The 22698-nt window shown below is 35.8% G+C and overlaps 1 protein-coding gene across 1 annotated transcript in view; it reads left to right on the top strand.

The window, feature by feature from the left end:
- ENPP1 (ectonucleotide pyrophosphatase/phosphodiesterase 1) overlaps positions 1-22698 on the top strand; it is an 84789-nt gene that overhangs the window by 40530 nt on the left and 21561 nt on the right. The window contains exons 2-14 of the mRNA XM_037844318.1: positions 2509-2581; positions 4841-4957; positions 5751-5876; positions 6769-6829; positions 10307-10404; positions 12210-12289; positions 13189-13308; positions 14365-14474; positions 15874-15939; positions 16235-16307; positions 19158-19266; positions 20311-20442; positions 22309-22340. Coding sequence (XP_037700246.1) covers positions 2509-2581; positions 4841-4957; positions 5751-5876; positions 6769-6829; positions 10307-10404; positions 12210-12289; positions 13189-13308; positions 14365-14474; positions 15874-15939; positions 16235-16307; positions 19158-19266; positions 20311-20442; positions 22309-22340 — 1197 coding nt within the window. The remainder of the gene's footprint in view (positions 1-2508; positions 2582-4840; positions 4958-5750; positions 5877-6768; positions 6830-10306; positions 10405-12209; positions 12290-13188; positions 13309-14364; positions 14475-15873; positions 15940-16234; positions 16308-19157; positions 19267-20310; positions 20443-22308; positions 22341-22698) is intronic.

Raw genomic sequence — 22698 nt, 5'->3', positions numbered from 1 at the left:
TTGTAAGAGAGTTCTTCTGGCAAAATGTCTCTGGCTGCAAAAAGTGTCAACTTAGGGGCCATGGAGTCAATTTGGACAGGTATCATCAACAGGTTTGGTTCCCTAGAATGTTTAAGGAATCTTCCAATATTTCCTCTATAAGTGGGATCAACAAATGTTTCCATTACCTGTCCATTATACACATGGTCCCCATGGCTATAATATAATTTGAATCATGAATTGTTTGTAATTGAATTGTTATCTGCACTTCAGAGAATCCTAAAACCTCACCAGCATATTCACAGCCAAATCTTCCTCTTGGAATGAATTCCACGGTCCGAAGTCCCAGCCTTTTCTCCCCCATCTTGAACACCTGGAGGTGGAACTGCAGACCCCTCTGGGCCACTCTGTTTTTGCTCTGGTCACTGCACTGGCACATGATGTTGCATCCACAAACTGGCCGGGTATATTTGACTTCCAATCCTTTATCTCTGAGACGTGAATTCTCATTGTAGTTCTCTTCTGACAGAGACAGGTGCACGTACCAGGCAGGCAGGGAGTTTTGAGAACAAATGCACCTGGGAAAGATTATTTGAGTGGGATCCATGTCTGCCCCAGGTCCGATGACATGATCAGGCGTGTACCCGCATCCTTTCCGCTTTCTTCTGCTAACAGCACCCAGCTTCTCCCCAGGAGGGCCCTCCTTGCTCTCATGCTCAGTGATTTAGACGGCGGTGCAGGTTGGCAGGGACCCAGCTGGCTGAGAAGGTGCCAGCTCGGACTTCGGGGGCCACAGCGCTCATGGGCAGGTTCTCCAGGCCGTGGGTGGCATCTGCCGGCTCACTTGCGGCCTCAGGCTCCCCATTTGTTTCTACTTCCACAGCTTCTGCAAACATTTCGCCCCCTCAGGCTGTGCCTACCACTCTCACAATCTCCATACTCTCTTCAGACACTTTGTTCTATTTGTTCTTGTTTACCTGTTTGTTATTTGTCCAAGCTCTTCTTCGGTGGCTGCCTATTTTTATGGATGTGTATGATTTAGGTTTTTGACACCCTAAAAAAAGCCTGACTTACAGCCTACTGTCTTTTAGACCCACTACATACACTCTTGCTCTCCTTTCCTTTGCCCCCATTTTTAAAGAAATAAGTTAGAACTGTTGCCCCAGTCTATTGACATCCATTTCCACTTTATTCTTGCAGTCCCTTGATGGCAGGTAGTGGAGGGCTGAGGCTGTGCCTGCTTTGTTACCAAATATCCTGTCCCTGAGCCTGGAGCCTGGCCTGTGGTCACTGATCTTGCCTTAGTTGAAGGAATGAGTTAATCAGCGCCTCCACCAGCTACCCTCCCTGCCCCACTCACCTTCCTGCGTGTTTCCATGTTATCTGTTCATCTTGACGGTCAGGAAATTCCACACCACCTTTCCATGTCTCCACCGTCTCTCTTCCTTTTTGCATTTTCTTTGCTCTAACCAAAATAGACTGCCCTTTATCCATCTGATGCTTTCCATGTGCCTTCAAGCCCTTCCTCCTGGAATTTTCCTCTGCTCTGTCCTCTCTTTCCTTCCCCAGCTCTGCCTGGCAATATCAACCATCATTTACCCCTGCCAGAGCCCAGCCCAAGGTCTTCTCCAGGAAGCTCTTTCCGATCTCCCTCTCCCCACCCAGGAGCATTCTATCTTTCTTTTCAACAACTATAGTACTTTGCAGCTGCTTCTAAGTGGCTGCCAAAGATGAGCCATTTATACTATTATTTTTACCTTCCTCCACAAAAATAGCAGTGCCCTGAGGAGTCTCTTACTCATTTCCTTCAATGCATAACAGTTTTTACAAGTAGCTGGCACTCAATGCATAGTTTGTTGAATTGTCCTGCTAAGTGACGTTGCAGAGAGCTGTTCAAAGAGGCATGTAGTATTCTCATCTTGTCTGTAATGGTTTAACAAGTAGAAAATTAAATTTCCAAATAGATTTTTCTCCCTCCTTTTCTTAAAAATTACAATTTCTCTGATTCATTTACATTAACTGGGAAATTTGGGGCATCGTGAACCTTGGATGGTATAGAAATGTTTGCTAACATTTAAGTACAATTTTTAAAGTTTTGTTTTAAGTTAGATAAGCTGTACTTACAAAAAAATCATGCAGAAAATACAGAGTTCCCGTATATCCCCACCCCCTGCCTCACAGTTTACCCTATTAGTAACACTTTGCATTAGTGTGGTACATTTGCTACAATTGATGAAGCAATATTATTATATTTATACTATTAACTATAGTCCATGTTTGCATTAGGGTTCACTCTTTGTGCTGGGCAGTTCTTTGGTTTTTAAATTAAGTAGAGTCTCTGTTGAAGTATAATATACATACAGAAACATGCACAGATCATAAAAGTATAACGTGATGAATTTTATGAAGTGGAACACATCCATGGTCAGCACCCATATCAGGAAACGGAGAAGCACCAACAAGATTAGAAATGTGTAAAGAAATAACAAGATTTTGAAGCTATGATTTTCTTCTCCCTCTCCCCCGCAGGTGTTGTCAGTCTGTGTGTTAACAACAATCCTTGGTTGTATATTTGGGTTGAAACCAAGCTGTGCCAAAGAAGGTAATTACTTGTGTGCGTGTGTGTATATTCGTGTGTGTGTGTGTGTGTGTGTGTGTGTGTATTCTATTTAGCCCTTTTCAGAATGGGAATGAGGTCAGAGCTGTCCCCTACCTCATACAGATGCTCTGTAGGTAATTGCAAATTTGATGCAGTCTTAAGCTTCCTTTTTTTATTGGAGCTTCTGTATTTTTTATCCATCTAAAATTTTTTTAAATTGCAAAACTTCATTCCAAAACTAGGAAGAGGGGTTATGACATCTACCTACCTATCTCTCTCTCTCTCTCTCTCTCTCTCTCTCTCTCTCTCTCTCTATCTATCTATCTATTTGCAAATTAAGAACAAAAAAGCTGAACAAATGTGGCCTGACAGCTTCTGGCTGTGCCGTTGGGGCCCATCTCCCCGATTTCTTCCTGGACAGCATAAGACACTCTTTTTCCCTGAGGAGCTAATTGAGAAGCAGCCCTGGAGGTTCCCAGGTGAGCTGTTAGCATCCCTGGGCAACCAGAAACTTATTATTAAGTGCTCTTAAGGCTTTTTAAGTTGTTGACATTGTTGGTTTCAAAGCAATCCCCATAATGTTAAGCTTCTAGACATACTTTTTCTCAGTAATGAGTACAGTAATCTGCCCAACATTGATAAGATTGTAAATTGTAGTGGTCATTATTTAGGCTCTGAGGTAGTATTTTTTTTTTTCTATAAAATCATTGATGTTTTTCCTATGAGATACAGTTTTAAAAATTGAACAAATTTTCCCCCTGTTTAACTGATATGTAATTGTAATATTAGTCATTTAAAATTTTTGGTGATGGTTAACCTATTATTTATTGTTGACACGAATGAAGTGTAGTAGAATAATTTTGTGTATTTAGTCAGAAACCTGTTCAGAGCAAATGTATCCAAATTTAACAAAATTAAGAAGTTACAGACTGTAGTATTCACCTCTGTAGTCTTTTGGCAATAAAAACTCACCTTGAGATTGGTTTGACACTAAAAGGATTGGAAACAACAATTTGCCATCTAACCCCAACATAAACAGGCATAGTAAATATTTTTTAAAAAATTTACAAGGTGCTTATTAATGAGATCCAAATAATAGCTATTATCCTAATAGGCTTTCCCTCTTTAGGTCATGAAATTTTAGTATTTTTGACCCTAGAAACTCTTCTTGTCACTCCATGTCCTTAACATTGTCTGATGTCTCAGTGACAAATGAAAGTAAATTTCCCTGGCAGTGTCTTATTGGGTCAGGTGACTGTTAAAATCAAGGGCTAAGATTATTCCTTTTTTCTTTTGAACTTCTGTTATTTTAGGAGTGGCTTTTTTTTTTTTTCTCACCAGTGTGATTTTCTAGTACTCCAACAAAAACGTAGCTTATTCTAGTTACAGTAAAGGGTTAGAACAGTAAAATTGTTGTTTTTAATGAAAATTATTTTCCTTCCATATCCATCATTTATCTATTTAACAAAATTTATAGAGTATCAACTCTAAGCCAAGCACCTTTTTGGGTATTAGGGATACAGTATACTGGGTAAAATTCAGACATGGTCTTGGTTCTTAAAAAATTTATAGTCTAGTGTGTGAAACAAGGACACTAACCAAATAATCTGTTTACAGATGGACTTAAGTGCCTGAGGGGAAGGGCAAGGTCTTATAATTGCAGAGAAAAAGTGACGCACACCCAGGCTGGGGGGTGGGGAAGGCTCCTCCGAGGGAGCCCGGCTGCCTCTGACGCTGAAACGGGTGTCCAGGGGATGGTGAGGGGCAGAAGCTGCAGAATTTATCCTGCCCAACCCAATACTCCTTTTTTATACCAAGACTCAGAATGATGTAATCAGGTGCTCTTTCCCTTTAGGAAATATTCATAATCACTTTTACTGATCTTTTCCCACACAATGACATTTTAGAGAATTGCATGACTTTATGCCCAAATTTTATCAGCATAAAATATTTTTAATAAGTCCATATTCTAAGTTTTCTTTTTTTGACCATTCCATAATTTTAAGTTTTATCCAACCCAGTAGGGTTTGTAATAAAAGTTCTTTTTCCTGTGGCAAGACATAAAATGACAGACTCTGTCCCTTCTGTTTGTGTCACTTTCTTTGTGTATTTGCAAGAAGATTTTTGGGTTTCCTTATTACCCCATGTGTGTTTTCCAAAGCTGTATTTGAACCCACTCTATATCATAGGTGGACTGTTTGCTGTTTGCTTTGTGATGATATAATGATTAGAAACATCTAACTCATTGCTCAATATTTTCAGTTAAGAGTTGCAAAGGTCGCTGTTTTGAGAGAACATTTGGCAACTGCCGCTGTGATGTTGCCTGCGTTGACCTTGGAAACTGCTGTCTGGATTATCAGGAGACGTGCATAGAACCAGGTAAAAATGTTCAGGGAAACAGATGGAGGCTTAGGCATTAGTAAAAGATAAAAGGAGAATTCTACATCTTTTAGGTATGTTATTTACCTAATTCAAAATATTGAGAGTTAGAACAAAATTAGCAGGTACACATATTTTGATCTTTATTATTTCAAACAGTTGCTTAGAGGGAAAATAATTAAAATATTTTTGCCTTTATTAAACATTTTATGGATAGCGAAACTGCCTATTTTTAGTGTATGGTGAAAGCCTTTGTAATCTAATTTGCACTTAAACTAAGTTTTAAAAGCTGCTGGGAATATTTGAGTATTTCCAGTAGTCCTTTTGTATTGATGATGGGCTTATTAAAGCAAGAATTCTTAGGTGTTCACTCAAAGTTGAAAATAAAACCATCAGATTAAGAAAATTTTCTCAGTTTGATCTGGACTTCTTCATATATGACATGGAACAATATTTAAATGGGAGTGAGTTAGGTTTGTATTAAATTTCCAGAGCCCTGAAAATGGCCAATGGAAAAAGCCAATATCTACATATGAATTGCATCTTACTAGTTATGTGTGCCCAATTTTAAATTTATGAAATATTTTTTTTGTGTGAAATAATAATTGATCCCTCATGTTTTATATCTGATAGTTCAGGTTGACTGCTATGATGACAGATTCTGGAAACAAATAACAGTCAGGATTTAGTTTGTTGTGTCTTATGGATCTTGCTTCAGAAGACAGTTCTGTGTTCACTTTGAATGTGTTGCATTTGAACCACAAAATGCCTTTTGCTTGATCTTTGTTTCTAGAAAGTATATGGACTTGCAGCAAATTCAGGTGTGGTGAGAAAAGGTTGTCCAGAAGCCTCTGCTCCTGCTCAGATGACTGCAGGGACAAGGGAGACTGCTGCATCAACTACAGCTCTGTGTGTCAAGGTCAGGTTCCCACATGCTATTGGGTTCCTGCAGCCTGACGCTTTCTTACCTTGTTGTGATTTAGCGTAGGCACTACCGTTTATGTTAGGTGTCATATTTGTTGGCTAACTATATTAGCTGAGAAATATTTTTAAATATTTTTATTGAAGAAAATTTCAAACATATGCCTGAGTAGAGAACATGGTATAATGAATCTTGTACTCATCACCCAACTAAATTATTGTCATCTCCACATGGCCTGTTTTGTTTTATATAGTCACTCACTCTCCCTCTACCACCCCTCATGTTATTTTGCAATTAGCTGCATATTTCATGCTGTATTTGTGTAAAGTTTGCTTTTCAGTCCTGGCTGGCTTCTGTGTCCCAGATTCCCTCATAGCAGTTGGTGACAGTGCCTGCCAAGTTTTGAGACAGTGGATGTAAAATTACTTTGATAGATTATAGGCTATTGTGTAAAGTTGTATTATCATGACATCTGGTTCAGATGTTGCTTGAAATTCCTTGACAGAAGCTGGTTATATGTGAAAGGGAATTAAGACATCAAGGATTTAATACCAGGAGATTTCACTGGGTGGAAAGGAGGGTTGTCAGTTTGCCAGAAATATTAAGGGATTGAAAATTGAAAATGTTCATTCTCATGAAACCAGTGATGTGTTTTAGTCTTGCAAATATACATTCATTTTTAGTTCCTGATGTTAACTAATGTTATTTTGAAACAGAATAATCCCCTTTATTCATTCTATTTCCCTAATATTATGCCGTGTGTTATCTGTGTATCTGTTAACACATTTTGTTTTTGGAAACTGTCTTACTGTGTCTCACAAGCATTACAACTGTGGTTACTATTTAGTATGTTCAATTCATTTTCTTTCTTGAAAATATTTTATTTTAGGTGAGAAAAGTTGGGTAGAAGGACCATGTGAGAATATTGATGAGCCACAGTGTCCGGCAGGGTAAGATTATATTCTGAGATAATAACAGTTTATTTTGAGAAGTACTTACTTTATCTCTTTCCAAATTCTGAAGATAAAAAATAATAATCAGTCATTGGTGCATTATACATTATCTTTAGCCAAACCTTGTGTTTGGCACTAATAGTAAAGAGATGATTATGATTTGATCCCTATTCTCAAAGCTAGTAGAAAAAAGAGAGCTCATAAATATTTAGTCTTTAGTGTTCATGAGTATTAGATGGAAGTATTTCTCTCTTTCTTCTTGGGAAAAAGGTAGGGAACTTTACTTTCATTTGTAGTTTTGAGAGTTGAGCAAATTACAACTTTTTATTTTTTGTATTTTGGTTCATTTGTTTTAAAGTTTTTTTGGAAAATCAAAATGTCTGTCAGAGGATGTTATCAAATTTTTAGAATTCATCCATATTTCTTTTGTCCTTAAAATATTTTGCACAGCACCTTACACATACGAGGCCATTGAAAAAGTTTGTGTGAATTCAAATTAAAAGCTGGAAGTTTTATAACGGTGTTAGATGTATTTATCCTTGCTCCATCTGAAATCTATTATCTCAGATAATTTGAATTGTTAATCTTCAGAAATATATTTTTCACCTTTGTAAAATAAAGATTTTCCAAACTATAAACATTTTTAAAACTTTCTTTTAACTTATTTTGTTTATAGACATAAGTTATTTTAGTTATAGATGTCTTTTTCTTGGGGGAGGGGTGCTTTTATGGTTTAAAACAACAGTAACAACAGCAGCGACAATTAAATCCAAATCAAAAATGTCAACAGAAGAGTCTTTTTCCAAGGGGAGCTTTTTATGTGGCCTATGCTGTCATTTAAGTCCAACGTACATTGGAAATTTAGACTTAGTGAATTTTTAATTCTCCTTTCCTTCTAAACATTGATATAATTTTTTTCCATAGTAGTGTTGAATCTTTTGGTGGAAAATTTAATTCTGCCTTTCTTTTCAAGAAGATCATAATTTAAACATATTTTATTATACTTGAAATTATATCAGTTTGTTCTCTTGGTGAACTACTAAACTGCTTTTGTGTTTTCTATTGATTGAATATAAATAATTTTATACAAATATGGGCCTTTGGAAAAGTATTTTTCAGCTGATTCTCAGAGTCTCCCATTGAAACTATATTACTAACACCAGTTCGTGGGAATTATATAAACATTTTTTCCTTTTTATGGGATTGCTTTGTGTTTGTGTGTGCAAATAAGATGGAGAGGATGTAGGGTTGAAAAAGGCAAGCGAAGGTAGCTATTTCTACTCAAATTTTCAACGACTGAGTAAACGTTCAGTGGAAAGTTCTCTTATGGTTCTCATGGTTATATATGACCCTCCTACCCTCTACCAGACGTCACTAGAAGCCACCCAACTCCTGAACCATTCAGGGCTGTTCTATGTAGCTCTGTAGCAGTTGTCCATAGCTATGTTCTTATTTTTTATTTTTAAATGTGGTTTTATTGAGGTATATTCACATACTCTACAATCATCCACAGTGTACAATCTGTTCACAGTACGGTCATATAGTTGTGCATTCATCACCAGAATCAATTTTTGAACATTTTCCTTATTCCAAAAGAAATAAAAATAAAAGTAAAAAAGAACACCCAAAGCATTCCATTCCCCCATCCCATCCTATGTTTCATTTAGTTTTTGCCCCCATTTTTCTACTCATCTGTCCATACACTAAGGGAGTGTGAGTCACCAGGTTTTCACAATCACGCAGTCACACCATGTAAGCTACTTAGTTATACAGTCTCCTTCAAGAATCAAGGCTACTAGGTTGCAGTTTGACAGTTTCTGGCATTTCTTTCTAGCTATTCCAATGCACTAAAAACGAAAGAGGGATGTCTATATAGGGCATAAGAATGCCCTCCAGAGTGACCTCTCGACTCTATCTGAAATCTTTCAGCCACTGAAACTTTATTTCGTTTCATTTTGCTTCCCCCTTTTCTCAATTCCACAATGCCGGGTCCAGGCCTATCCCAAGGAGTCATATCCTGTGTTGCCAGGGAGATTTACACCCCTGGGAGTCAGGTCCCACATAGTGGGGAGGGCAATGAGTTCACCTGCCACATGGGCTTAGAGAGAGAGAGAGGGGGGGCCACATATGAGCAACAAAGAGGTTCTCTGGGGGAGACTCTTAGGCACAATTATAAGTAGGCTTAGACTCTCTTTTGCATAAAAAGCCTCATAAGGGCAAGCCCCAGGATTGAGGGCTCATCCTGCTAATTGTTAGTCCTCAAAGTTTGTGAGAATATCAGTAATAACCCAGGTGGGGAAGTCCACCATTTCTGTATTTTTCCCCAGTTCCTCAGGGGAGACCTGCAAATGTATTTTTATTCTCTGCCCAAATTACTTTGGGATGTATCGCTATTTCACACTAACCTGTACAAACTTACCAGATCTCACTTCCTATTCATAGCTCCGTGTAATTATGGTGTTGAATAAACTGACCTTGCAAGTTAAATTATTTAGTGTGCTGCAGAAAATATAGATTCTGCACCAAATAAACATCTCTTTCCTTGGTCTCGCACAGAAGTGAAGTTTTAAAACAACAGTCAAAACGGTCCTTTACCCTTTGGCCTGATTTGCCTTAGTCCTAACCAGATCATCTTCAATCATAACTCTAGTTGAAGTGTGAACTCTTTTTCAGCTTTTTTTAACAGTTGCATAGCTGTTTTCTTTTGCCGAGTACGTCTTTGTTCATGTTTTTTGCCTCCCTCTTTGAATTTCCATAGTATACACATTAACTGTTTTTTACTTGGGTGTTTGTGTGTTTGTGTGTGTATTTGCGCATGTGTGCACATCCCTAACTTTGGATCATTTTTCTCTTGTTTATATATTTAAATGGGATTTTAGTGAATATCTCTCAGACTTTCCTATTAAATATTAATATACTTCAAACATATTGAACTTAAAAATTAAATGCTGTATATAAATTTATACAGTATGGGGCACCATTTATTAGCCTGAAGTACAGACAATTGATATCAGAAACTTGTTGTTCAGGAAAAATTAATTGAAACAAAAAACATGATTTAGATGATGCTGTTTGTTAACATTTATTTTCCTGGGAATTGGGAAAAGATTATCATTGTTACATTTTAGTAACAAAATATATCGTCTTGGGTTTTGGAATGGCAGTAACGATGATTGATGTCTCTGTATGATGGCTCTCAGAATGGTCTGATAGTTTAATAAATACTATTTGATGATAGATATACATAATATGAAATGTAAAAGCATGTATGTGAGTATCAATGCATATGTAAAATATCATTTATATGTTTGCTGAGCTTGTTAGGTTACTTGAGATTATATACTGCTCAGCGGAAAATCTTCATTTGGACCTAAACCAGGGAACCAAGGAAGGAGAAAATCTTTGTTGGTTGTTTGCCTTTTTTTTTTTTTCCTTCTTAAAACATTTTTTTTTCCTTTGTCATTACTTACCCAGGTTTGAAACGCCTCCTACCCTCTTGTTTTCTTTGGATGGTTTCAGGGCAGAATATTTACACACTTGGGGTGGACTCCTTCCTGTTATTAGCAGACTAAGTGAGTAACTCCAGGGTTTGCTATTGGAGAGGGATGATTTCGGTGAGATAGACTAGGGAGGCAGTCTTTTTTGGAAAAGTACTGGTAGAACCTAACTCTTTTGCAAAGTCATTGAACCTGATAGTGGGGAAATAGTCTTCAATATTGTTAATTCCTCAGAAGCTACCTTTTAAATACTTCTTAGATAATACAGTTACCTTAGGAGTTTTTTGCCTGTGGACTTTTTAATGTATTTTTTTCCCTAGAATTTTGTATTCTTTTGGTGGAAAAATCATTTATTTAGGTACATTAGAAGTATTCCATTTTAAAAATAGAATTTCAAAGATCGAAGATATTTTTCATATGACTAGTAATGTAGACATAGAGTATTTGCCTGTTAGTTATTATAGCATACTTCCAATTTCTTTATCTCAATCCAAGCCTTAGTTGAATGTTTATTCTATAATTATTCATACCAAAGTTATATCACAACAACTGTCAATATGAGCCTCAGTTGTATCACCCTTGCTATTGAAAGAGGAAAAATCATAGGTGGGTGGAAAAACTGTAGCACTTTACTCATTGATGATGGCCAATAAATATTTAAGTATTTGAATATCTATAGTATAATACTGGATGGAAATAAAAAAGGTAAATGTAACTCTTCTAGTGTTCTTCTAGGATTCTAAAATATTGTTGACCAGAATTGAGTATGTAAGGTTGATTTAAGCATTAAAATCACCCTCAGTAAATGCATATATGATGTGCCAAATACTTTTTGGAGAACTTTTAAGAATTTCAGTTTTTAATTTTTTTGCTGACCACAGATGTAATCTTCTATTCGGAAGAAAACAGTCTTTTTGAATATTCGTTTGTCATAGAAAGTCTTTAGCGAAGAACTTGCATGGGCAAAACTCTGTTCTTATCAGCCAGATCTGTGGGATTTGAATCCAGTCCACTGTTATCAAAAAAGTTTGTCTCAGTGGCACCAGAGATGGTGCCCTGAATTCAAACCTAAGGAGCTGTAGATACCTATGTGAAGTTTAAAAGAAATCAATACACTTTAGCTTACAAAATTAGCCAAATCCTAGCCTTGGTTAATTGGGGAATGTAGCCTGAAATTGTGAACTGTTAGGAAGACAATGAGATACTAGACACGTGCCAATCTGAGGAACACTTTCAGGCAATGAATTGTTAAATGCCGGATCACTGGTTATGTGTTCCTTCCTCAATAGTAGAGGCGGGAGAAGAGGAGCAAGGCACCATGCTTAAATCAGCCATCATTTAGCGACTTTTGCACTTTCCCTGAATTAAAGCCAAAAGATGCCTTTTGTCTTTAGAGTGGTGAGGAGTTCATCAGGGTTAGCTACTTCTGATCTCTGGGCTGGGACACTAATGCCCCAGCTACTGCATCACCCTAGTTTTAAATTTGCAGATTTAGCATTAGTGCCATTTTTTTGTTTGTTTGTTTGTTTATTTTTTCTTTTTTTAATAGCTTTTGTAATTTAGGTGTATCAGACAGGGATCTAGTATGCATGGTTGTTATAACTTGTCCATCTTGAACTTAATGTTATTAAGTATGAGATAATTTAATAGGCTTAATTATTTTGTTTAGTGTTTTTCTGACTAAGAGAAAAATTACCTCTTTTATTGAATTTGAATCCACAATTGCTTTATAATTCACCCTGAATTTTTCTATGGTTACAAATCTCTCCCGAGCTAAAATTTTTTAAGATTTAGACTGCTGTGGTACCAAGACTAAATGAGTTAAACATTAGATTCTCAGATGTCTTTAGTAACAATCTTTATGTTTTTTCTCTTTCCAGAAAACTGTGGAACGTATACTAAAAACATGAGGCCTGTATATCCGACAAAAACTTTCCCTAATCACTATAGCATTGTCACAGTAAGCTCTGTTTTTTGACTTTTTTATGTTTACAGAAGTAACATATAAATATAACATTTTTGAGGGAATTATTAGATTTCAGATCAGAAGAAAGTAATTTATTTTCCAAAGTGTAGTTAAGTGAAAAAAAATCTACATTTTGGCGTTTGCTTTACCACTAGCTGTGGCCTTGGGAAAGGCACTTTACTTCTGGGTCTTAATTTTCTCGCCTGTGAAAGGAGTTGACTAAAGACTCCAAGAAATGATTTTTGGTTTCTTTTCAGTTCTAAGATTTTCTGACTTTAGTGTCCTACTTCTCTCCCACTAGTTTTGTAGCTTATTAGCCAAAACCTTTCCCTCACTCATGCTCTCTCAGCTTGCCTTTTCAATCACCTTGCTATATGAGTTTGAGCAAGCCACTTTACGTCAGTCCAGAGATTACAACCCTGCTTTTGTTTCAACCCAAGTTTCCAGATTTAGTTTGAATCCAGGAAAAAGAACAGTTCATTAGGCTTTAGGGTGTAAGCCAACAATTTAGTACTTCAGCTTACGTTAACACAAGCTTTTCTTGGATGCAACCAAAAAAGTTTTCTCTGGAGAAATGCTTTGCCAAAAAATGCAAAAAGACCATGAGGTATTATTTTCAAAATTTGTGAGGCTGCGCATTTATATAGACCTTCATCCATGCCATTCCCAACTTATTTTCTCCTATTAAAACGTGATTTAAAACACAAATACTGTGTCATCTCTTGAGTAGCTGTGTTTTGATAACACTCATTTTTGGTTCTTCCCTCCTTAAACTTTATTATAGTTCATTGTAGCTGCAGATATAAGTTTTTAATTTGAGCATTTTGTTACGTGACTTTATTTAACGTTTTAAAAAATCATAACTTGCGTATATCTGTGTTTTATATTTCTAGGGACTTTATCCAGAATCCCATGGCATAGTTGACAATAAAATGTATGATCCCAAATTGGACGCCTACTTTGCACTTAAAAGTAAAGAGAAATTTAATCCTGAGTGGTACAAAGGAGAACCAGTGAGTTCTTTGTTTGTTTTAGCCACTAAAATGGTTTCTTTTATTACTCTCATCTGTTTCATTCAGAGTAAATGACCAGATTCCCTGAAGATGAATAACGTACTTCATCTACTGTGTTTGGTCATCCTTTTGTAAATGGAAAACAATGCTGATAACCCTAAAACAGCTTGTGTGATTGTGTACTGAGAGTAGTTTATTTCAGAGCTGGTGTTGGGTTTTGCTGAGCCATTTTTCTATGCTGCTTGGCTCCTTCCTGTACTAGTAGCAAACAGCAGTAGTCTAGGGGGGATAGGTTTGATCTACACAAAGCTAGTTAATTTCTGAAGCAGTTCAGCCTTGACTTCATTTGGCCTGTGCTAATTTAGAAAGTTCTCTCTGATTGTGATTTAGATGTATTCTTTTTATTTTTTAAAAAAGAGCCACAATAATTACATAGGGTCTATTTGGGAGTTCTTAATATTTCTCTTAGAAGGGAAGAGAGTATAATGGTTAAGACTGAAATTTATGAATTCAAATTTCAGCTCTGACATTTAAAGCTGGTGTGACTTTAGGCTAATTATTCTTACTGTTTGTCAGTTTTCTCATATTTATACTGTAGATATCTCATAGTTCTATGTGAGGATTATGTAAGTCAATAATGTAAGACACTTAAAGGAATAAAATATAGATCTGTGCTGTGCAATAATAAGAGCTTAATAAATGTTTGTTATATGAGCAAAAAGTCAATTAAAGACATGCATATTTGTGAGTTAATTCATCTTTCAAGGGGATCTTATTAATTAGGTGTGTAGCTCTTGAAGTTGCAGGAGTTGCCATCTGATAATGTCCACTCTTTTTGGTTAATTTAGTCTTTGGTCATTTAATTTCTTTTGGCTCTTGTTCGAAGAACCATATTATTCCTTCTCATGTGATTATTGATTTCTAACTGCTGGAACTTGGTAAGCTTAAAAGCAGTCTGCCTCTGAAGAAGAATGTATTAGTGTTGGATGAATAAATACTTGCCTAAGAGATGAATGTTTGCATTATTTCCTAACTTTCCTACCTTGTGTTCCCCAGATCTGGCTCACTGCTAAGCATCAGGGTCTCAAGTCTGGCACATTTTTTTGGCCGGGGTCAGATGTGAAAATTAATGGAATTCTCCCTGACATCTATAAAATGTACAATGGGTATGTGTAGATCTACTTTTTCTAGGATCTATGATATAGAGCAGCTTATTGTTCATCACATCCTTTACTTTTTGACAAGTCCTAACCTCTAGCACTTGAGTGATATGTTGGCTGAAAAGCGAGAACTATCAGAATAAGAAATCATTCTGAGAATTTTAGTGTGTGGTAAATAGACAGTAAAATGAGACAGGGTTTTTTAGTGGTTTTCTAGAAAGGACTGGTAACATGTTGGGGTTGATGGTCAGATCCTTGGACAGGAATAAAGAATGAGGTCATGATGAAAATAAAGATCTGAGGGTGGTTACATGGAACATTTTAAGTCTAAGAAGAGGATAGAACTAGGAGAAGGAGAAGATGAAAGTATTAAAAAGAACACTTGGGAATAACTCTCTGATTTTTGGAAAATATTTTTTAAAAAAAGATATTAATAGCATCTCTGGGTTTTCATTTCCAAATTACTTTAGTAAATATGGTTTCTAATATGAGAAACTGATTAGGATGACCTGCCTATGATATTCAAAATCCATGATGTATTGAGAAAGAATAAAAATATTGTTTTTCTAGAAGACTCCCTTTGGCTAATTTTAGGTAAGACTACCAAAATAATTTTAGTTTTGAAATTCCTATGACAAAATAATTTCTCTTACAACAATGCGTCTAAGGAACATGGACAGAAAAGAATATAAATATCTGACAAGAAATGCGTAACAAGTTTCTTATACTTTATAGCTCATGTGAGCACAGGGTAGTACATCTTCCCTACCTTATCATTTGCCATTTTTTTTCCATTCTGTCGATGCTAGTTTGGATTTTATGTGCCATGCACTTTACTAGGCAGGGGAGATTCAAGGATTAGTGATATTTGGACTCTGCCTTCTCAAGGTCTACTAAGGAACATGACTAACTGTGGTAGAGGTTAGGTTAAGTGCTCTGATGGAGGTGTGTAAACAAAGCTCTGTGCCCAGAGGAGGGTGTAACTAATTCTGCTGAGAAATGTTTCTTGGGGAACTGTTTCTTATGGGTCCCACTTCCCAATTTTACTACGTCATTAGTGAGTGAGTTCCTCATGAGGTATCCTTTGTAAAATGTGTCCATAATACCTGAGCTTTTCATGTGAAATACAATAGCTGTTCTCAGATACCCGAATAATATCCTCAACTAGAGTGTAGGAAGTAATTTTTTAAACCCGATTCCAACTTTTAAATTGTAAAATGTAACTTGCTGTTTCTTCGTAGGGATGACAAATTTAGGTTTTCAAGGAAAACTGAGACAGTGCTTCAACATGATTGACAAAGTGTATTGGTTTAGCTTCTCTTAATGCTATTTTTTGTAAGAAAAATATTTACATTTTAAATCCAAACCAACAATTGTCATGGTTTTGTTTCCTTTTGTCTTTTAGTTCAGTACCATTTGAGGAAAGAATTTTAGCTGTTCTTAAGTGGCTGCAGCTTCCTAAAGATGAAAGGTATGTAGATGATTCATTTCTATTGCAAATACTCCTTCTAGAGAAATTACACGATGTTTTAAAGTAGACTACAACAAACTTTGCTATTGGCTATTCTGTTTTATATCCAAATGAACTCTTTAGTGAACTATACCAGCTACGATTTGAAGAATTCCCAACCTGTAATTTATATTCAGTAAGGGATGGTACCTCAGTGTTGTAGAATTTTTAATCACTATCAATTGTTCAATTGTTCTGTCCATTCTGTTTTTCAATGTGTTCATAAAACATTACATTTTGATACTGTTTGATTTAGACCACACTTTTACACTCTGTATTTAGAAGAACCAGATTCCTCGGGCCACTCATATGGACCAGTCAGCAGTGAAGTAAGTACATTTTTATCAGTGATTACTTCATTAAACCTGGTGTCATCTAACAGCCTTGCTTCGAAGCAGGTTTCTAGACCATTCTGTAAGATTCCAGGATTTCTGGAAAGAGTGAGCGTTAAGTACAATTTTATTAAACCAAATAGGAGAAAATTGATTTGTTTACACTTTCCACATTGCTAAATTGATCTGGTCATGAATTACATTCTATATTTTCAATTCTAAAGCCTTTATATCTCCCTCCTTTGGCCTAAAACATGAAGTGTTTTTGAGAATTTTGTGAACAGGTAAGATTCCAGATTTCTGTGAAAATATAGGTTACAGAAAGGCCTCCTGTGGGCTCTCCTTTTTAAGAGCTATGTCTGACCATCTGAGACCACACTTACAACAGATCCAGGGCATTGACAGTTTGGAGATTTTACCATGAAGTATAGAGAGGTTCAAATAACCACTGTTTTACTGAGTGGTTACTTAGGAAACTAGAGAGAAAGAAACAGTTCATGTACTCACACACTCAGTGTAGCACCTTGTTTGACCTGATGTTCTTTCAAGGAACTTAGCCAACTCCTGGCTGTGTTTGTAATCTGTATAGTGCTTTAAAACAGCAAATACTCCTTTCAGTTTTCATGTGGCCATATTATTTTTGTATCTTGGAGCACAAGAAGCATTAGAAGAGAAAATGATTTGAGCTTCTTTCCTCTTACTATAAGTTGACTTTCCTTCTGACTTATGTTTTACCTGTGATGTAAGATATGGAAAGAAACAATAAGTACAGATCTGTGACTATTGATGATTGTGACAATGGGGAGAAGAGGAACTACTCGATCCCTAATCTCAGAATCTTTATCTCATTATTTTTTGCCTTTTGTGATTCCAAGGGCTATAGGACTAGGAAAATACATGTTTCATTAAGAGCTGTGGTGTCACCTCCAAATTCCTATCGGTTCTTCTGCCCTGGTAGCCAAAGGATGGCTAATTTGTGAGCCTTAAGGACCCTTTAACACGGGGTCCAGGCTAAAGCCTGACATGTCTACTGTGAACCCTGTTTTGTGGATACTGCTTGGTCTAAATTCTGACTGCAATATCAGCAGGAGAAGGAGGATAGAGGAGGCATGCTGGTTTTCACACTTGAATCTAAAACAGCTGCCTAAAGCATCCTCCCTGGTTTCCCTTACCCTGGGCCTGTCCTGGATTGGCCCTCTGCCTGGGTGGCTGCAGATGAAAGATAGTGAAGAGAGAAAGAAGTTGTCCCCCATCCACATCTATTTTTACTCTTTGTCTTCTTTCCATCAGAATCTATCTCCAGCAACGCAAATGTAGTTAGTAACTCCATGGAGCTCTTGCATTGATTCTGTCCTCCAACCAAGCAGAAACGCTCCTTTTTAGAGGGGTGAGGGAGATGCATGGCAGGCGACATAGCAGTGTCATGATTAGTCCAAGGGAAACATTTCTCACAGCTGTCATCTTGGTTTGATCAATTAATTGGCCAGCAGCAGTGTAATTTTTATTCTTTCAATAAAGACACTGGCATTCAAGACCCATGTCTAGGTCAGTTTGGCTAAAACTAAGTTTAAGAATCATTTAGAGAAGCAGTGTTATTTGCTGAGACTCTAAACAATAGCACATGGCAGGGATGTTTTCCATCACCTAAGTCTACCTTTATGATGTGGTTTCTATATCTTATTTTTATATCTAGACCTACATGCCCTTTGAACTTACCCACAATTTTAATATAAAGATTTAAAAATATTCTGGAGTTTACTACAAATAACTCAGACATCATTTACCAGTTCGGTTCACCTATTCGTGGCTTTTTCTATTACCATAATTATTTGATTATCAGACCATCTATCTTTTAAACTGGTGCTGGTTTTTTCTAATTACTAAAGATTTTCCAAAGTGCTGGATTTTCAGATTCATCTGCATTCAAGGTTGAACCAGTTACTTTTCAAATCATGTCCATTAAGTTGCAAACTATGTTAAACTTTTATATTACTAGCACATCAAACCCATTTTTTTCTTAACACTTAAAAATTCCAGTTCATGTTGCTTGAATATCTTTGACTGAATGAAAGACCATATTGAAAGAAACTGTCTCATATTACAGTGCAATACACTGATGTAAATGAAGACCAACCTGATTTTAGACATTACAGAAGACTTACACAAAACTGTACATGAAATTTGCTTGGGTGGTTTTGCAAGGAGAGAGGAAAATGCCAGAAAGCAGTTAGCCAAAAACATTTGCTGTCCTGTGTCCTTGTGATATTCATGGGTAGCATGCATCAGTTTGTAAGGATATAATGAGTTGTATTCATAGGAGTTTTAATTTTAAAAATGAGTACATAGAACTCTTAGAAGCATTTCATGAATAATTTTAATATTTTTGAAAGTTAGGATTTTTTTATTTACAAAGTGAACATTTAAATGGTCAGATAGCACAAGAGGAAACGGATTACAGAAAATGAAGTGTCAATTAGATTAGGAATGCATTCATTTCTGCCCGAACACTGTGGAATTGAGCTAGCATTATTTCAGCTTAAATTGGATCTGGTCTAAGTGGTAGCATCTGAGACCTCAGGATAGGAATGCTAATTAGATCAGATGTCATAATTCCCAAGATTTAAGATTGAGCATGTACGGAATTTTGGCCCATCCATATTTATTGATCAGCAATTATTTCATACCCTTCAAGTTTAAACTGTCCTCTCTTAGCGCAGTGTGACTGAGTTCATCATAGCATTTGCACTGACTGACCTTTTTCTTTTTTTATTTTAGCAGAGAGATAGCTCTATATTGAAATAGCCTTTAGTATGGAATGCATCATCTGAAATTGTTTCCCTGTCTTAGGTCATCAAAGCATTGCAGAGAGTTGACAACATGGTTGGCATGCTGATGGATGGTCTGAAAGAGCTCAACTTGCACAGATGCCTGAACCTCATTCTCATTTCAGATCATGGTAATCTGATTTGCATCATTTACCCTTTAGGTTAAGTTGGTGCCAATAATAATAATAATCATAATAATAATCATAATAATAAGGTTACTTGATTGATTATTGCTTTATTATAGCTTGATTGATTATTGTTCCATTACTTCCTCTGAATGTTGTAGTTAATTCTTTTTTTAAAAATGCAGTTTCTTTTTATAATAGAACTTTGTGGATGTCTTTTGGAAAAAAAATTACATAAAATACATAGTACAATTGAAACACTGAATTTTCAGGAACCTGAGAGCCTATTAACCCAATGCACCTGTCTTCTCATGTGAGAAAGGCTACCACCTTGAACTGGGATAGTTAAAAAGTTTTGTTTTTCAATATTAAATTTTGGTAAATATAAATAATTTTAGATTTAATTTGAAAATATTATTATATGCCTATTCAGTTTCTCTGTGTAAATCTGGCTTTAAAGGCAGTATATATTGATTTTTTCTATTTTAATTTCACTTTTACTTACTGTGATCTTTGTACACAAGTTTATTTGCAGATTTGGTAGTGTAGAAATGGTGTGTGTGTATGCAAGAAAGTATAAATAAGGTTGTTTTTGTTTGTTGTTTTTATTGTTTGTTGCAGAAATAATTACTGAAAGCTATTTCTAGAAGCAGTCCTAAGAAGTTAAAATCGAAAGAAACTCCAGTCTTGGAATGAGACTGCAAGTTTTGTACTCCAGTTGCTATCCTTGATGATTTGGGGCAAATAACTAGACTTTCATAGTTAGTTTAAAACTGTAGTAAGACCTTCCTCCCCACCCACATAAACAAACTGTAATGTATAAAAAAGAAGAAATATTAAACTAATTTTGTTGAAGGAAAGGGAAAAAATTTGGAAAAAGGTAAAGTGATCAATATAGGTGAAATTCCAGGTATTACCTATTTAGGGTTCACCTAACTTGAGTGTTGAACTCACAATTACTGAATTAAATTCTGGGGATGAAAGAAAGTCAATTCTACTTGTACAATTTTTTCATTAAGGTTGCAACATCTTTTGGGATTTTCCCTCTAGGTATGGAACAAGGCAGTTGTAAGAAATATGTATATCTCAACAAATATTTGGGGGATGTTAAAGATATTAAAGTCATCTATGGGCCAGCAGCTCGACTGAGACCCTCTGAAGTCCCCGATAAATACTATTCATGTAAGTATTACTCTGTGCTGAATGTGGTTAAATCCAGATTACATCCCTCTAATCGTTATACTTCTAACATACAAGGAAACAGAGTTGATTTCCTTTTCATGACTCAATCAGCAGTGCAGATCTCCTGCACCCAAAGGAATTTTATGGGACTGGATGTGAGCGTATACATCCCACTTGTGGGTCATTTATGGGCTTAACGTCATATTTGAAGGATTTAGTAAAATCTTATGTTGTAGTGTGTTTTTTACATTTTTTAGGTTCAAGACTACTTACATTAGAAACGAGAGCTAAAAGAAAAATTCAGCTACATTTTATTCATGTTTAATTAATTGATGACACTTCATTAAAATAAGTTACTGCCATTTTAGAATAATATTCAGTTATAAGGGGGTATGCTGGCAGACAATTCTATAAGCAATTGATTTCTTAAATCATTCCAAACAACAATTAAAATGTGTCTTGTAAACAGGGAGGAAGAAGAATCTTCACATTCTCTCTAGGTTACACGTGGAACTCAAATTGCCAAGATGTTTTTAGAAATTTTTGTTCTTTTGCAAGTTAGACCTATTTCATAACTGTTTACACCTCTGCTACCCCTCTTTTTGATTGACATCCTTGGTAAACTTTCAGATGCTTAGGACAAAATTTGTTTAGCTTTTTGTCGCAATTAACTTTGAAACAAAAAGAGAAAAAAGCTTTTCTTGACAGTTATAAGGATTGGATTAGGTTTGGACACTGCAGTGCTACACATTTCAATAGATGCTGTTGAATATTCATGAAAAGAAAGAGGTTTCAGTGCAGGAAAATATGTTAGACCAGTGACACAAGACACAGGCTCCATATGTACAAGGACAAGTTTGAACTAGTATTTTTTGTTTATAGAGATAGTACATGCTTGTTATAAAACCTGTAATTAAAACTATATAGGCAATGATAATCCCCAGAGGGGGTTTGGATGGGGATGGCTTTAGGCACACCCTTATCTCAGTTAGGCCCCTAAGTGTCCCAAATTAAAGCAAAAAACTTTATATACATACATACATATACATATATATATATACACACGCACAATATATTCTGTATGGATAATTTTCTCAAGCTTAGTAAAGTGTGACTAAAATAATCTTTAGAAAACTAGACAGTTATTTGATTTGGGGCACAAAAAACTGTGGCCCTAATATGCAAATTTGGTTTCAAAACTAGGCTCCTGGCCCTCTCTTCCAAGTTCCCCTGAGCTCTTCTTACTTGGAAATTCCAGAACTATCATTGAATATTGAAGTATATAAAACTCCCACCCCAAGCACCCCTACTTCACTGCTCATCAGTTCCTCTCTCTAGAGACAACCACTGTTAAGTTTGGAATGTGTCTCTCTAGATACTTTCTATGCATATGTAGAACAAATACATTTTTATTTTTACTCAGTGATATCATACTAGATCTAGATTGATAAATGGATGGATAGATTGACAGACAAACGGATGGATGGATAGGTGAATGGATATTTGGATGGATGGACAGATGGATGGATGTGTGGATGGAAATGTGGATAGATGGATGGGTGGATAGATGGATGGATGGACCTATAGATGAGCAGATGGATAGATAGATGGAAAAATGGATGCTCCATAACTTGCCTTTTCATTTAAAAAGATGACACTGTTCATGGGCATCTTTATAGGGTGGTACCTAAAGATCTGTCTCATTCCTTTCAATGGCTAATACATAAAGACTTAAATGAGCTGTTTGAAACCTGCTTTGGGGTTTAAATGTAGGATTTCAGTATGACATTATACATTTTTGTACTATTTTTATTTCTAATTTTAGCATACCATCAACTACTAATTCCAACTTTTGTCCCCCTTTAGTTGATTATGAAAGCCTTGCCATAAATCTTTCTGTAAGTATCTTTATTTTTCTATTATATAATTATTAATATAATTTATTAATATAATAAATATTTAGAAAAAATTTCTTAGATATCTATTCTCAGGATTGTAGGATTAGAATTTTTCAGAATCTGGGCCACATTTAAATGCTCTATAGTTTTTAAAGATCTTAAGGACATGTCCCAATAATCTAGGTTTAAAAGTTTTTAAGAATTTATTTATTGGTATTTAAAATGTATATGACAGTACAAGAAATAATTGAAAAAATAAAAGAAAAAACCTGTATCATAGCACCACAAACCCTATTAGCATTTTGATATTATTCCTTCCAGACTTTTTTATATGTCTATTTTTAAAAGTGAGTTTTTG

Source organism: Choloepus didactylus, chromosome 7 (genome assembly GCF_015220235.1).
Source record: "Choloepus didactylus isolate mChoDid1 chromosome 7, mChoDid1.pri, whole genome shotgun sequence".
Lineage (NCBI taxonomy): Eukaryota > Metazoa > Chordata > Mammalia > Pilosa > Megalonychidae > Choloepus > Choloepus didactylus.
Note: the sequence above shows the minus strand (reverse complement) of the source record. Positions and strands in the feature narration are given on the sequence as shown.